Here is a 17,510-nt window from a genome sequence, read left to right as displayed (position 1 = left end):
CAGCAAATGAGAAGACCAGATAAGCAGCGGCTGAAAATAATGAAGAACAGACACACATACACAGTCCTTCTTTTATCAGAGAGATGCACAGTGAACATTTTAAATCCCTGCTTGTGTTTGTAGAATTGGTTGTAGTAAACAAATTTGAACAATTACATTTAAAAATACATATGTGTTCAGTGGACTAATGTATACATGATAACAGGACTCTGACTTCTTTTCAGTAATGTTTATCAGTGTAAATTTGCTGTTGTCTGTTTGTATATAGACCTCTCATTATACTGCAGAAGACTCACAATGCATGGCAGCTTAACATGACTTCATTATGTATTTTGTGGATTTCTTTTGTTACACCGGTGTCTCTAGAAAATAGCCACGATTTATAATTGTGTATAGTTTTTGAAATGACCAATAAAAAATGCTTAAACTACATTCCATGCTCAATCCCATTACGAATACAACATGTGGGAGCATAACAGTGAGATGGATTAATTAAGCAAATTAAAAGGAAGAAGCCCAGACTCACAGTAGATGATATCTTTGTCATTTGGTCATGCTGGGAGAGACAGATGTTAAGCAGCTACCATGCTTATTGTGCATTGCCATCAGACATTAATCATGAAGGAAATAAGTCAGCTGAACATTAAGTGATCCTGTTAGACAGAAAAACAAACAATCCCCCCCCCGAATATTAAATAATTTAGTATTTACTTTTAAACAAGTGATAACACTGTCATCACCAAAAGCTATTCCGTCAAATAACTCTTTAAGCACACTAATTAGCAGTGAATGAACTCCAGTTGGGACGTTGCCTGAGACACAGAGACAGATAATTTTCTACGGCTGAAAAAAGCAGTCAGTTTTCAAATCTCTGTGGCAATAACATCGTCATAAGTTTGTAACCCTGAGCTGTAGGCGACATCCATGCTTAGCTCTGTCCGGCTCTCCAGTTCTGCTGTCAGCTCCTTCAGGATCCTTTCCAGGTCGTGGTTCTTCCTGTGCATCTGCAGGTAGTTGATCTGGAGCTGTTTCTGATACCTTATAACTCTGTCTTTCTCCTTGTTCCACGTCTGCCTCTCCTGTTCAAAGCTGCTGGCTAGCCTCTTTTGAGCATTCTTCTCCTCCCGTAGCTGCTGCTTAAGTCTGTCCACCTCTCTTTGGAGGGATTCTGTGGAGGTGTGCTCATTGTTCTCTCCCTCTCGCCCCTGGTCTGTGGATTCTGAACCTTGGCTTTCTGTCTGAGATGGGGAATGGGTTCTGACTTGCAAACTGTGCTGCAGCCTTTGCTCTTTGGCAGTGACTAGATCCTGTTTCATTCCTTGAATGTCTTTCTCCAGTTTGCCCACTTTCTCCCTCAGAAGATCTGCCTCATTCTTTTTGCGCTGGAGTTCATTTTGGCACACCTGAATTAAAAACGGAAAATGGTCAGAACCTAGGCAGCAATTATAAGACTGTTGTGAGGGATGTAACAGGCTCTAATTATACAAAGTGCCAAATAAGCTCACTTTTTAGGACTGTAATTAAGTGTGCTAAAACATGGAAATTGAAAACACTTTACTCAACATGCGGCAGTCAAATATAGCACATGATTGCAGGGATCCTTCCAAGCTATTGTCATATGAGCATTGTGTGAGCATTTTATGCACATGTCCGTGTCTCATCTCTGCAGTGGTGTAAACTGCAATCAGCAGACTAACCTCAATGTCTATGGTGCGGGAGTGAAGACTGTCCTCGTGGTTTTTGTTCTGTTTCTCCAGAATCTCCATTTTTGCTGTTTTTTCCTTCAGCAATGCCCTGAGGCCGACTATCTCATTCAGCTTGTGGCTGACATCCGCTTGACACTCTCTTAGCTGCTGCTTCAACAGTGAGATCTCTCCTGTCTTTTGGCACACCTACATTCAGACAAAAGACAATTATGAAGATGAAACTGTGAATTATCCTCTGTAAAGTAGGCAGTTAGGGAAACGTAAACAACTGCTTAGCCTCATGCTGTTTTAATATTGAATTGCCCCTTAATGTGTCTTTTTGTGGGTGTATTTGCCTCAAGATAGCATATACCCACAGCATTACGGATTCAACTGTAAATTTTGTTTTACAATTAGTCTTATAAAAATCTATAAAATTAGCACAGAAACCGTGAAAAAAAACATTAATACATTTCTCTGCCAGGAATGATTGTACGCATGAAAAGCAACACTTTCACGTGCCAAAGATTAACTGTAAAATAGATAGTTAATAAATAAGCTAATAAAATTCTGGACTCCTTGTAGCTATTTTTTTCCTTCACCTTAAATTGTTAAAGGCTTGTGTTCAAGAGCTGTGTTCTCTAAGCTTAGTTTATCAGAGCAGATTCTTGCTGCTGATAAATGTTAGTGAGGGGTCTGGCGAGACTAAATCAGATTAGTGCAGCAACCAAACAATGAGGTGAAAGGTGCTGAAAAGCTTCTTGGAGTTGGAGTTGAAGGGAGCTGCAGAGTTGGTGATAATTCCCTTGGCAGGAGTTAAGTTTGCAGCTACTCACAATATAAACGTATCAATATGCACTACACTGAATGCAGTGCAAGTGGCTTTCAGTTCAATTCAAGTCAATTCTTATAAGTGATAATGAAAAAGCATAAAACATAGAAGATATTCAAATGTTTCTCTGGTGATGGAAGGATAGCTGGTATCCCACTTCAGCTCTATATTGTATTACACTGTTTTTCATGCTACAAGCTTTCATGTCTAACTTACAGTATATCACATATATAACCCATGACTTACCTCCCACTGAGTTTCCTCGAGGGTCGGAGCTAGCTGTGTGCTCTCTGCCTCATAAGCCTTTAGTCTGAGCTCAATAAGCTCCTTCTCCCGAGTTAGCTTAGAGAAGTCTTCCTGAAGCCTTTCCTTCTCTGCCTGCATGAGAATTTATTTTTCCTTTCAATTATTCAAGTGTTCAAGTGTTACATGAAATATGGTTGGTAGGATAAAGATGACCCAGGAATACGTGGTTTTAAATAAAGGCAGACGAGGGCTGACCTGGAGCTGGCTGACTTGCAGCTGGAGTGCTTGCTGTGCTTTTGCAGCCATTTGGGACGCTTGGCGTAGCTTTGTGGAGCATCGCTGCTTCAGCCCTTCCATCTCTTCAGCACAGTACCTTTGTCTTTCCTCAAACAGCTGGCAGGTGTCTGTTTCCTTCTCCTCAAAACTCACCTGTTGCAAAGTGAAAGGCCTAATTACTAAGGAGTGTTCATTTTCATCGTGATTAAGAGCACATGCTGGTTTTTATTTTTTATTAACCTCTACTTTTTGTTCACGTGACAGTTCTGTACCTGCAGCTCCTGTAGTTCACTTTCTCTCTCCAGCAGCTTTTGTTCCAAGCGTTCAATCAGTGACTCATCTGTAGTTATGGGAGACCGAATCCCACCTGCAGTCTCAGAGAGAGCGCTTGGCTCATTTGCAGAGAGTGGGGAGCCGGCGTCCTCATTAGCCTTAGATACCAACCCACTGCTGTTTAAATCAGCACCGTAACTACAGTCAAGGTTAGCGCTATTCCCGTTGACCCATGGAGAGAAATTGGGTTGTACTCCCTCGCTGAGGCTATTTGCAGGAGCGGAGCTGCCATCGCTGTGACTGACAGGGCCTGTGGAAGCACTTAGGCTGCCGCTGGTGCTGTGGGTGGGAAGGCTAGACATGGAGTTGCGTCCAGAGTCGGACAGAGTGCCTGAGGGGAAAGAGATAACATCGGGTACGTTCGTTTAATTTTTCATTCAACCCAAGCAAAATGTATTTTAAAGCATCAATCCATGCGTGAAATATAGACGAAAACCTGAAGTGTCCCGCTTGTCTCTAATATTTGGATTGCTTGCTTTCTTCAGAGGACAAAGGATGTGGTCCAGGCTGTTGTGGCCTGTCTCTGTGGATGAAGTCCTTGTGGGATTTACGCACTTGAAGGCAGTGGAACGGACCGATGACTTCTCAGCAGAAGTCTAGAAGAGTGAAATGGCACACAGTCAGGGCTCTTCTTCCCTGCTTTTGTATTTATATTCACTGGGTTCCTCTTAGTTAACATCACAGCCAAAAGCAAGTCCTTTTTCACAGAAGTATAAAGGGCTGAGGATGAGTCACATTCTTAAACTTAAAAATCATAATGACTGGCTTTACATAGATAAATATTGTCACATGCTGGAAGTCCGTACAAATGAAAGGGATAGATTTTTTTTGTGTCTGTCTTTTCATATTAGAAATAGAACCACTGAAGCGTGCAGAATTGCTTCTCTACAAACTGCCGGTATTAAAAGACACACAGCAGTAGTTGCAAGTAAAATTCACCAGACTGTCAAAAAAGGGAAAACTCATTTCAAAGATGAACTTATACTCCACATGCCCCATCTGGGCTGTCCAAGAATGTCACAAGCAGTGCCATACCTTCGCTTCTTTCTGTCCTCTTTTCCTTCCTTCTGCATCCCATATCTCTCCTCCATGTGCTGTCTGAGGGAAGATGAATAGCCCTTTTCAGTGATATTAATAATATGAGCTATTGCTGAAGTGTAAGAGGTAAAGCTTGTGAACTCAGCATTCTTTCACACTGACTTCATGGCTGGGATGCCTTTCCTTATGTTTTTTTCTTTCTATCTCTCAAATTCTCTTTGGCCCTTGATCCCTCGCTTTATTTTTTATTTTTCCTTAGTCTGTGCTGTCTACTTAAATCCCACCCTTCCTCCTCCTCAAGGTAGCCAAGCCCCGTTCATGAGGCCTAAAAACCTATAGAAGACGATGCTGTTTGCTTTGGTATTCTTGGCACAGAGAAGACTTTTCTGAAAAGATCAAGGCACCCTTAGGTCATTAATCTGGGAGGGAGTGATTAATAAGCTGGGAAGGTCCTACACAGGTTATGAGGAATAGCTGCTACTTATTAAACTACCTGCTGTGCATGTTTTATCCTCCACTTCGCTGTGAGGTTGTTAAAGTCTATTTCAGCTACTCAGCATGACTTCTTAATGGTTGTCAGGATAACCATAGCAACTGTTCCAGTTAAGGAAAGCACAGTGAAGCTACATTTTTTATAAGGGCATGAAAATACAGTACATCATGATCTCAATTAATATCTAAATGTATTACTTTAAACTTATTTGCTTGATGTTGTGGGTTGTCAAAGATGAACGCAGCAGCATCTAGGATTGGAAACTAAAGACATATGAAACTGTGTTAGAGTTTAATTCTTTTTTATGATGGCCAACAGCAAGGGGGTCTCTTTTTGAGAAACAAAAGCAGACTGGGCAAAAGTCAAATCCAGTCTTTGCTTGTGACGTTGCCTGCTTGGACTTGATAAACCATAGACTGACATCACAATGGCTCCATACATCTTCCACACAGGAGCCTATGACATATACAGTCATGTATAAAATTAAGTTTTTCACATTACTCTATGCAGTCTACGTAAACCCTTACTGCTTCTGTAGGAATTATGAGAGTAATTAGCAGTCAGGTGATGCTAATGAAATATACTCTGTTAATTTACCATCAGCTCAAGTGTGGGTGCCTCTATAAAAGCAGAATTTTTAGTGTAAATGCTCCAGAACAGCAAGTATCAGCAATGATCTCAGTAAAACTATTTTTGTTGCCCATCTTTATGGTTATATGGTCTATGGATATAAGGCCACAATCTGAAGTCTGTCATTATACAGTGAGAAAGATTATTTACAAGTGCAAAACATTCAGGACAACTGTTGGTCGTAACAGGGCGGAGGAGGAGGAACAGGAGAGGATCTTCCACCTCCAGGTCAAAATGTTTGGCCATAATGCACAGCATTATGTTTGTTGAAAACAGAACACAACATTTCAGCCCAAACACCTCATAAGATCTGTTAAACACAGTGGTGGAGGGCTCATTATTAGGGCTTCTTTCTTTTGTTCTTTTTCTTCAGTAATTGAGGGCATGCAACAGGAAAATGACCCCAAGCACGGCAGCAACTTTTCAACAGAATGGCTGAAAAAGAAAAGAAGTCCAGACCTCAACCTAATTGAAATGCTGTGACGGGACCTTAAGAGAACTGTGCATAAACGAATGAGCTGAAGCAATGTTGAAAAGCAGAGTGGACCAGAAATCCTCCACAACAAGTGGAAAATGATTACTTCAAGTTGTTGCTGTTAAAGGTCTTTCTACAAGCTACTGAGTCGCAGTTTACCCCGTTTTTCCATGGACTGCATAGAGTCCTGTGAAAACTTTCTTTTTCACCTGACTGTGAAAAAGAACTCAGCTAGCAACCAGTTAGCGTCATGCTGGAGGGAGCTGCCAGCCTGACTGTGTCTGATGTATAAACTGTATAAAAGAATGAGATAGCTGCTGTAATTTCAATTAAGTGGATTGTGGGCAGTGGCTGTGAAGCCTGTGGGCACCATCGTCTTGGATATATTGATCACCTTGGATTAGAGGATGGAGCCGAAGAGGAAAGATGGTCGAATCTGACTGAAAATCAATCATTACAGTAGCCAAGCTCTGCTTTATTCTTTATAATAAACAATGCAAGACCTATAACATGAAGCTAGTCAAGGAAACCATACATCTATTAGAAAAAGGTTAACAGAGGTAATAAATTACCGTAAGCTAAATTCTACATCAGGTTCTTTTTGCCACCTGCTGGCCATATGAAAAATGCAAGCCCAAGGGACATCTTTCCCTAAATTAGCCCCACCTTTCATAAACATGGGCTATACCTGCTACTTTATTTACAGTTTTTTTGTTGTTTTTGTAGCCTTGAGCACTAACTTGTAGGCGTCTGATTGCCTAGCAACAGCTGTAATGAGAAACAGCTGGAATAAATCGGTTAATTTTTTTGTGCTTAACCTTTTAAATCTTGTCTTATATTCTAAGAATAACACGATTAAGCATGGAGGAAGAAAACAACAACAACAACACCAGGCTCACCTTCTCAGTCACATTTCCAGACATGAGCAGCAGTTTTGGTTGCATCTGCCCATCAGATTTCCCATTTCTGTTTACCTGTCCCTCCGCTGATCTCTCTCTGTGGTGCGTTGACCTTGGTTTATTGCTTACCTTATGTGAAACAAAATAAATCTGTTACCCCAAAGCACCGTTGCATGTTGTAATTTTTTCATTCTCACATGCCATCAAAAAACACGTCATCTCACCTTAATATAAAAAAAATCTTCGCTTCTTCCAGACCTTGAGTGGGAGAGGCCTTTGGAGGGATGAGTGGAGGATGAGGAGCCCTGAGTGAAGCCGCACTTCAGTAACCCGTCAAGGTTGCAACCTCCACTCTTTCTGTGGCTGCTTGTTCCCTCCTTTAACCTGTGCTGAGATGCCTTGCAGTGTTTGCTGCCGAGGCTGTTGTCATTGAGGACACTGCTGACGCTACCCATGGTCCTGTAGGCAAGCGCACGGGCGAGATGCAGCTAAAGTCTAAATGGTGAGGTTACACTGAAGTAAGGGAAAGGTACATCTCGTGACCCCACGGAGGTTCTGTCAGTGGCTTCATCTGTGAAACAAGAAAAGGATAAACATAAAGGATGCACAGTATCATTAAACAGAAGATTTTTGTTCCATGGAAAGGATACAGCCTTATTTTAGTTTACTCAACTCATAGTTTACTTTTGATGCGTATCACTGTTGTTTAATTGTTGTTCAGTCTATTGTGCAGTGTTGAAGCAGGTGTTTAAATTTGCAAAGCAAACAAAGTGAAAAAAAGTGTCTATCTTGGCACTCTGCCTGGCTGTGTATGTTTAGATTTATGACTCAGCTGTTAAATTTGACAAATAACCCTTTGGGTGCCCTTCCTCTAAACAAACTGGCAATTAGACTACTTACTGCCTTCTCAACAATTGGCTGGGGCTGCCATCTGAATATCATTTTCTATTTGCTATTGTTTTGGAACATATTACAGATAGACCGGCAGAAATTATGAAATAAAGATTAAGTGCACAGAACCTGTGTGAATTTATGTAGTTAATATTTTTAATTACAGTCTACAAGGACATTTATTTGCACAGTCACACGTAATGAGTGTGACTGTGCAGTTGTCCTCATTTTCCTCGCCTTCTTTCAAAGATAACCAGACCCCAGATGTTGCTATCATGCTCTCTAACCCACAAGGGAAAAGTCCCCTTGGCAGCAGATAAAGGGCTCCTAGAACCACATGGTCCTGAGCTTTTAAGCATTTAATAATGGCCACAGCAACAAAGCCTGTGACTAACGACCTCCTATAAGTTATATATATCTAAGCTATTGCATTTGGCTTGAGTTTAATTCATAATTTATGGTTGCCCTCCAGTGTTTGTAAGGAAACTAACTCTCATTGTACTGTTTCTGAGATGCCTCATAGGGAGTGCTGATCAAGGCTGGGACTTTTTATTCAACCCTAAAACAAAAGTAAGGGAATTAAGACATTTAAAAAAATGTTTTTAAAATCAACAAGACACCAACTGACATAGAGTGGCATTCATACAGAAGAATAAAAGTATATTGGGCTTTTAAAAGAAATATTTTTTGATCAGTATAGATGAATACAAGAAAGGAAAGCACACCCAGAAATACACAAAGACCACTAATAATAAGAGACATCTTCAGCACTGCTTCAGTTTTGATTCTCAGTTTTGTTCAGGATAAAATTCTAAGTATATTCTACAAACTAAACATGTACTGAAAATGTTGAATAATGGCTAATGATGGTAAATTCGTACTCGCAAGAGTCTAAAGCGAGGCAGTCCTGTGCACCACTGTAGTAAAGAGTCTCTGACATGCCTGTGTCTGCTGCTGTTTTATTGTCCCTGAATGACTGCTGCTAAATCTAAACTCTAGCCTTCACCATCACTCTCAGATATTAGCATCTACCGCTGACATGGGACTGATGTAATGAACAATAGATTTTACTTACTGCCAGGTCAAACTAAACATCCATCTCTAGCAAGGCCGCTGCAGAGTCATCTATCCAGTCACCGAAGAAAACAAAAAAGCAGACATGTGTACGTCTCTGTGCGCGCGGGTGTGTGCATGTGTGTGTGTGTATGAACGAACAAGCAGCAAATGCAAACACTATCACCACGGCCAGGGTCTGCTAACTGTTTGTGAAGGGGGTGGATCTTCCTGCTTTTCTTTTCAGCCTGTAACCGGCTTTGCATCATAACTGACATGTAAATTCAAGTGTGTGTATGTGTGTTGTTGGACCTCCCACTCCTCTCAGGGGATCCAGTGTACAACATGTGCTCCATAGAACTGGCGTGTGCCGCTCAAGTGATTAACTCTCAGCCTTCACAAAAGATCTTTTACACTCCCCCCCTTCACAGTGCACCTCCCTCCACTCTGCACAATCACCCGCAGACACCCTGTTTGTGCATCCACTAACTGTGTTATGCCCATTCATCCTTCCCTCTCTCCTTTTTTTCCATCAGTCCCTCCCTCATCCATCCGTCCCACTTGGTGCCCTGCACCCACCCTGAATAAACAACAGTTCATCTTAAGGAGAAAAAAAGGCGCTCGCCCTCTGTCTTTTGGCTCTTTGTCTGTTGAAGTGTGCCTTCTTTGTGTGGACTCTTCTGTGCCAGTTGATGTATTCTCTCCAAACAGCCCAGGACCATATTTGACTGTTAAATAAATGACTAGTCCTCAAAATAAGAGCGCTGGAGAGCATCGGTTTTAGAGCGATTTACCACCATTCTGCCTTTATGCTGTTTATTCAGGCATACACCCACAGACCCACTCTTTCACACACAACTTTGCGTGTCAACACAAATTGCACACACTCTCACAGTGTCATTGCTGGAGTCCAGCTCTCTCTAAGGCAGTAAAGCATTCAGCATCCCACAGAGCCCAGACTGTTGACAAAAACCCTTGTGGATGAAATACAATCAAGCCCGGCAACAGGAAAATATACTAGGCACTGTGATCCACATAACAAAAAACAACAACAAGGGAGAAGATATGGCCTTTCTCTGCAACTGACAAAACAAGTTTAAATCTTACAACCCATTTTTGTCACAAGTAAACATATACTTTGTGTTAATGTGAGGAAGCAGAGTGCTTTGCCATGCATCTAGACAGAACACAGCAGATTTACTGATACTGAGAATGTGAAACAAAAATCAATGTGACAAAAATCACTTGTTTAAAATTTAACTAATAGCGTGCTGTGCAAAGAAGCAAAGCTCTATACTATGGGCTCTGGATGTGCAGACAGAATTGCAGAAAAGTGAGTCATATTGCATCATACTGTCTGAAACCTTTCACCATAAAGTGTTTTCACAGTCTTTTTGCTCTTTATGTAATAATATACAATATTTCTGTTGATGTGCCATAATTTTTTTCAGCGAGGCTATTCACTCATGCTTTCAGCTGGCTGCCATTGTTCCTCAGTTAGTCGTGTTCAGACCCTGAAGCCTGCTTTCTGAACAATGATCCTGACATTTTACTTTTGTTACTACTGACATGGTACTCAGAACTGATCAATTTCACGTCTGTTTGACGCAAATATAGCAATTTGAAAATCTTTTCATTGCCCCTTCATTCGAAAAATTTAATAAGCAATGTAAACAGTTGATTCCACAGCCTTTGAGGGGAAAGCGTGATTTAAGACCTCTGGTGTGTTGGGACTGGGGAGAGTGAGTGTGTGTGGATGCATGCAGATATCTAATCACATATCTGACTGCCTGCATGTTTTTCAGTGTCTGCACAAAAGAGTGTTGTGCACTCGCTTATTGTGTATGTCTCTGTGTGCAGGCAGGGGATGATGTGTGTGTGTGTGCGTGAGCGTGGGCGCTGTGTCATCTAACCCCAGCTGACCTGCTTGACACAAAGCCCTACCCCGCACAGGACCAGCTGACACTACACACCCCTATTCCCCACCCCCCACACCTCCACCCGAAAACACACTCACACATACATACACACACACACACACACTCACAGAGCATAGCCAATCCATTAGCCCAGCCAATGGCAGGCAGCAGTAAGTGTGTTATAAACATCCAAGATTTATACCTGTCTCACAATGACCATGAAACTCTCCTCTGTTCTCACTGTACCTCTACACTGCCACTGTGCCAGATGGCATCTTTTTAATTCTCACTCTTTTTATGGTAATTTCTAACAGATGCATGGCTAATCTCTCCGGTTCACTATATGTTTTTTTAGGTCATTCTTGGGCAGCTTATTCTTCTTTGTTCTCTGGTGCATTCAACATCATCAATCTCATTTGTTTTCCTTACATTTCAGAGGCCAGCGTACTTAAAGTAAAATTTAAGCTACTAGTTCTAACTACTGTTTTGCTTTGCGTAAGGCTAAAATTCATTTAAGTTTTTGTTGTTTGAGGCTTTTAATGTAAGTTAAGCTAACTTTAATTAACTTGAACATTTGAACAAAACAAGTATTATCTTACCTAAATTACAGGTGGTTTTTTTTTTAATGATTGAATTAAACATGAAGTGGTCAAAGGGTGAGATATTTTGATATTTGGTCATTTGTATGACTATCAATTCAAAAATACTTCCCAGAATGCAATGCTCAACAATATCTTAAACCCCTCATCTGAACAAAGGCTACAGTTTGAAATACAGCATTTCTATTCTATTCATGTTACATCACTACTTTTTTGGAGACATGTAAGGACACCATACAGAGTATCAAGAACAACAGAAGATTTATACAACAATTTACACAGAATATAAATTATTACTAAATAATGTACAAAATCTGCAGTTGTTGTTCTCTACCAGTAAAGATACCGATATTACGTATCGGTATAGGTCCGATACTGACCTAAATTACTGGATCGGATATCGGAGAGAAATATGTAGTCCGATCTGAAGTATCACAAAATCACCTCACAAAACTCATAAAACTTGGCGTAACCCAGCTCGGCGCATCGGAGCAGTATGTGTCACGTGATAGAGCGGCTGTTGGCGGTCTGTTGGAGCATTTGGAGCCTCGCTACATGCTTCCTAACCGCAGCATTTCATCTCGGCGAAAACTATCCCAGATAAGTAAAGCAAGTGTGTAAGTTCATCCTTGAATGTTTGCATAGTATTTCCACGTTAAGCTTAACAACTGATATGTTGAGCCACAGCTGGACTGACCATCAGAGTTCCATATTGAGGTGAAAAGGAAGCGATTTGTCCCGTACTTCAGCTAGAATTAAAAAATAAACACAAAGCTGGAGTTATTCCGTCTTTGCTGCTCAGTTGCATCTACTTCTCTCATTCACTCCCCCTCCCTCTCCTGTTATTACTTCAAACATGAAACTGATCAATGATCAGCTGATCGGCTTTTCTGCCACAAGTCTCGTCTTTCTTGTTTGTTTATCGCCCACTTTGCGCTAGAAAGAGGACACCAGCGGATAAACAACAGCAGCGCGTTAAAGGGTGAAAAGCTGTTGTTAAAATTTATTTAATATTACTTTCTAGTATCAGCTGATGTTTGCTGGTCATGATATCCGTTTGGATATGTGGTGAGAGGAAAACATGAAGATGAAACCAGGAGATGTCCTTACTGAATCATCAGAGCTGAACAGGTGATGGAGAAACTGGTTTACCCTTTAGGTGACATGAATGAGTTGAAGGGAAGTTATGAGACAAATAACACCAGGATCCTTTTCTATGTAGCTGACGGCTGGTAACTGTGCAGGGGCGGGTCTAGCAAAGTTTTGCCAGGGTAGGGCATTAACAGAAAAAGGGGGGCACCAAGAAATATTTTTCTTTATTATGTCATTTAAAAACTTATAAATAAATAATTATCTGAATCTTACAACAAAAGTGGTCACCTGATTAAATGTATAGAAATCCATTATTGTATATAGCAACTAATAAGTCTAATATACACCCTAGTAAGCTATAGTACTTTTTCCTTTGGGAAGGTACCATCTGTGCAGTCTGCAATTCTGTTGAAGCAAGATGTTGAATCTATTTAAATATTGTAGAAAAATAATTGATTTCTGTGCATTTGTTTTACACTTGCATTAAATTAAAGTTGATTACATCGATTAAGGGAGGGGGGGTGGTTCCCTAATTTTTGCTGGGAGTTGGCAACCCTATTAGTTAGGTTGCTTAATATTTCCACTAAGTACTCTTTAAAATACCAGAATAGGGAGGATGGTGTTGGTTTAAATTTATTAAATTGATCAGTGTTGCTGAACTATAAAATGTTTTGGGTGGAGTGTATTTTTTGCATACAGGTATAGCAGAATAGCTTCAGTGTCTTGTTTTTTTAAACTTGAGTATGAACTTATACAAAATACAGTAAGATATTTATAAAAAGAAGTTTTATTGATTACAAAATACACTGTATCGGATTCATATCGGTATCGGCAGACATCCAAATTTATGATATTGGAATCGGTATCGGACATTAAAAAGTGGTATCGTGCCATCTCTAGTAAAGTTATTATGCTCAAATTTGTATGCATATAATTTTTAATCTTAACTTTTGATTAAAAAAATGGAGATGAATGCAAACGCATACTATTTTAGCAAAAACTCATTTGTTACACAGCATGCATGCCTGCTTATCAGTGTATATTAAACCAGACTGTGATTTTACAGTCAGTATATGTCACTGAGCTTACTGTAGGTTTCCCCATGAGGAGCTGTAAAATGATAAATGAATTATGCTAAAGGCATTAGTGTGTCCCAACTTTTTACCTGTAAAATGTGGATTGCACTTTTATTGCTTCCAGCCACGTCAGTCTAAATGAATCTTTATAGCCTACGGTTCGATCCTCTGAATGCAAAATGATGAATGCGCTGCTCACAGTGTGATGTAACGCATTAGATAACTGGAATCAATCTTTGGCTCACACTAAGTAAATAATGGTTCACAGACAATGAAATGGACATTCCTATTATCCCAACATGACAGTGAAAATTAAAATCACCAATTACGGTGCGAAGAGAAGAAGACACAGTTTACATATGACAGCTGAGTATTTCACAGAGACTAATCGGTGCATAGGTTGAATTATTGAAAAGTAATACTCTTTCTCTGTCATTCTCTGAAGGCTGTCAAGGCCTCAGTCTCTCGTCTCTCTCTCTCTCTCTCTCTCTCTCTCTCTCTCACACACACACACACACACACACGCACTTTCTCTATCTTGTGTCTTTCTCACGAGACTGAGTTGTGGGGATGAGTAATGTGGCCTCCAGCAGAACATCAACTGGGAATGAAGTGTGGAACAGAGACGGTCATCTATCTTTCACTTTCACTGCTAACACATCTATCTACTGACCAAGCACACACACACACACACACACACACACACACACACACACACACACACACACACACACACACACACACACACACACACGATGACATCCAATAGCAGCTAATTGGGTAATCCTTTTAGTGCATTGTAAAGGAGATCGAGCATGAATAGGGCTTCAATGCTGAAGTGCAGAATACCAGACACTCATTACTGCCCTGAAGTAGGGAGATGGAATACCAGGCACAGAGAGAGGCACAAGCAGAAAGAGAAAGACACTGACTTGGAAGGACTGTGTGTGCGTGAGAGAAGGGTATTTATTCTGTGCAGCTAACATTGCATTATCCATTGACAACCACTGTATTGCCCAGCATACAGCCCATGTATCCTCTGTTTGAGATATAAGGGTCAGGATACAGAAAGAGGTTTAATTATGAATAATAAAAGTAAACAATTTTTGCACATTAATGTCATCTCAGTGTCTCCTTTTGAGACCAGGCAACTTTGACTAGAGCTCAGCTTTTAGTGAGACCCCCCAGCCCGAAATTAGATTGCATTCAGATGCTATTATGTGCATCCAAATGAGACATTAGGTCAACCAAACCATCAACCTCCATGGGTTTTAATAGATAAGGAGGTCGTCTGCACTATTCATTGGCTCTGTATGGCTGGCCAACTACTGCTCTTGTAGTGCGTGCATTTGCATAACCTTGGCAGTTGGAGTGTAGGGGAAAATGTATTTTTAATGGAGTCTAAATGGGAACCTTTAGTGCCGCGACAAGCATGGAAACTAATGCTCATGAATTCAAGAAGTCCTAAAATTAAATATCTCAAATGTCCTTTTATATTTCCTTATTGAGCTGCATCCGCCCATACTTGATTGGTTATTACCTTACAATGCGTTTCTGCACCTTTTTGTTGTAATACCTCAAACATGCGCAGTGCCATGGAACCAGTCCAAAAAAGGTTTTAAAGACTTGGATGCATCTTCTGTTAGATAGCTCTTATCAAAGTCCAGCTCAGCTGTCATAAAATATTAACTTCTCTGGCTTTTATTCCTCTCTAAAAACAGCAACTGAAAATGTAACAAATGGAAGCGTTTTTTTAGACGTTCTGAATTATTGCTCACCCATTACTCGCACATATACTTTTTCCATTACTTGTCACCCTGTCTCATTCGTGTGTGATATGACAGCCTTTTTATTATAAAACTCAAATTTGATCGATTGCCATAAAAGCTTTGTTGCGATGCTGTTTGTACATTAACGGAGGATTCGGAAAAAGACTTCATGGTTATGGTCAGAAATATAGAAGTCACACCGGCTAATACATTTTACTAGTGTCAGATCAGTTAGTTTGTACTGGTGTTATAAAGGTGTTATAACGCCTCATCGGGCTATATTTTGTATCAATGATAGGGCATGAGAACTTTCAGTATATAGACGTTTGGATTTCTCACATAGTCACACACACTTATTATGATATATCTTCGTTTAAGAAAGGACAACATGTATAGGTAGGTAGAAAAGAATGAGGCCTTTCCTGGCACTGAAGCCTGATGACCCCCAAAAGCTGAATACTCAATGATAAGATTGTCATTCTTGAGCATAACTGCCTCCCATCCTCCTAATCTTCTGTGGCTGTGCGTGTGTGTGTGGATGGTGTAATGTGGGAGTAAGAGGAAGTAAGGAGGAAGACACAATGAGCTCACTTTATGGGGGTCTATATCATCCCAAAAGCAGCTGGAGATATTTGCTGCAGGCGATACCTGTGCTCAGCTCCAAAATAAAGGCCCTTGACCTTGTTTTGCTACTTTGTTCGTTACAGGGAAACTTTTTTTCAGCAGTCTGACTTGGGATAATTGGGAAGAGCCATAAGTCGACATTCATCTGCTGTTTACTTCTAAACAGAAACAGTTTTATTCCTGAAAAGTTGACTGCTGTGGATGTTGGAATGTTGGATTGCCGTGCTTCTTTGGCAGAGCCTTCATTCACGAGTGGATGCTGGTATATAGGTATCTAGGACAGTTATTTTAAGAAGCATCTCCTCTAGCAGGTCATGACAGCTTCAAATGATTGTCACACGGTAATGAGCAAAGCATTAGTTATTGAAAAAAGCCAAAAGACAACCCAAAACAGAATCATCTGTCAATTCAAGATATTTACATAAAAAATGATCTCTGCTGTGCACATAGAAAACAAACAAACAAACATCTCAGTCAGTGAAATGACAGGGAACTGTCTATTCCCACTTCTTTTTTACTCTCACATTGTTTGGTACAATTCCTCCCCTGTGTTTTTCTCCACACAATAATTTGGTACAAACAAAGCTGAACATGCCTGTACAAGTGCCCTATACTTACCCACTCACCTTGTCACCTGCACAATGTACAAGAATTCATGTTCTCAGCAGGTCTCAACACATATCTCACTGTACGCGAGTGTGACAGAAACTGGGAGTTGGCGAAACAGCTCTCCTTCATGTGTTACAATTAATTGTATAAAAGAAACAGAGCAATATTTAGGAACCGTGGGTTGGTGGGGGGTTACTTTAGGTAATCACTGGGTGGGGAATACACTTGAAAATCATGTTGAAAACACCTATAACTACCAGCTTAGCCTTCAGGGGTATTTATATCCCAGGAGTTGTTGTGCTTATATCAAATCAAACCTCATGCTGGTCCCTATTATTTTAAGCTTTTTTTTTTTTTAAACAATGGTTTGCCCAGTAATGGCTGAGCTGAATGAAAAGAGCACGAGTGGCAGTTTTCTGGGTCGAAATCAGACATTTCATTTATAGCCAGTGTGTCCTCATGCACAGAGATGATTTCATTTTAAAATTCAGTTTGCATTTAACAAGCAAAAGCCTTGGACTGCTTCCATGCATAGAAACTTTGGAATTATTATTAATGCTAGCTGTAATTTGGTATGATCATAAAGTGATCCTAGTTCACCTTACTTAAACTTTGCAAATTGCACACTTAAATAAGGAGGAATCTGCTTGTATCCTGCATGAACTGCAAGGCTTTGAGCCTCGCACAAGTCTCTGCCATCATTTCAGATCTAGTCAGAAAGCCATGCTGTCTTTGAGTACCTGTAGTGGTGACTTACCTCAATTATTCCTTGCCTCCACAGTCTCAGTCACTTCTGCTTTTGCCCTGTCTCCCCAAGCTTTGTGATCTATGAGCAAACCATCCTTAGCCAAACACTGGCAGGGCCGGTGTGGGGAAAAAAGTGATGTCTGCTTTTGTTGTTTGAGGTCTCTTAGGTTCCTTTCCTCAAACCTCTTCAATACCTGGAACACTCAGTCCGTCCCGTCTCCCAT

At 40.5% G+C, this 17,510-nt stretch overlaps 2 protein-coding genes across 4 annotated transcripts in view; one reads left to right on the top strand and one right to left on the bottom strand.

Annotated features, from left to right (window-relative positions):
• hspb11 (heat shock protein, alpha-crystallin-related, b11) overlaps positions 1-6,965 on the top strand; it is an 18,205-nt gene extending 11,240 nt beyond the window's left edge. Inside the window, exon 6 of the mRNA XM_085475122.1 lies at positions 5,907-6,965. Within this exon, the coding sequence (XP_085331248.1) occupies positions 5,907-5,909 (3 nt within the window). The 3' untranslated portion in view covers positions 5,910-6,965. The remainder of the gene's footprint in view (positions 1-5,906) is intronic.
• On the bottom strand, positions 60-17,510 carry lzts1 (leucine zipper, putative tumor suppressor 1). 3 transcript variants are annotated; one of them, XM_085475116.1, is made up of 10 exons: positions 17,297-17,510; positions 7,132-7,478; positions 6,908-7,036; positions 4,408-4,470; positions 3,809-3,968; positions 3,312-3,703; positions 3,019-3,192; positions 2,764-2,895; positions 1,698-1,892; positions 60-1,403 (listed from the first exon to the last, which is right to left on the bottom strand). In XM_085475116.1, the coding sequence occupies exons 2-10, from the start codon at positions 7,360-7,362 to the stop codon at positions 864-866; spliced, it is 2,016 nt and encodes a 671-aa protein (XP_085331242.1). In that variant the 5' UTR covers positions 7,363-7,478; positions 17,297-17,510; the 3' UTR covers positions 60-863. The 3 variants fall into 3 exon arrangements, with proteins under 3 accessions (XP_085331242.1, XP_085331243.1, XP_085331244.1); XM_085475117.1 differs by lacking the exon at positions 17,297-17,510 and adding an exon at positions 8,874-9,173; XM_085475118.1 differs by lacking the exon at positions 4,408-4,470.

The sequence above is a fragment of the Copadichromis virginalis genome, linkage group LG12 (assembly GCF_057382275.1).
Source record: "Copadichromis virginalis isolate Kocher_CV1m ecotype Utaka linkage group LG12, C_Virginalis_male_GT1.1, whole genome shotgun sequence".
NCBI classification, from domain to species: domain Eukaryota; kingdom Metazoa; phylum Chordata; class Actinopteri; order Cichliformes; family Cichlidae; genus Copadichromis; species Copadichromis virginalis.
This window is presented reverse-complemented; position numbering and strand designations above follow the sequence as displayed.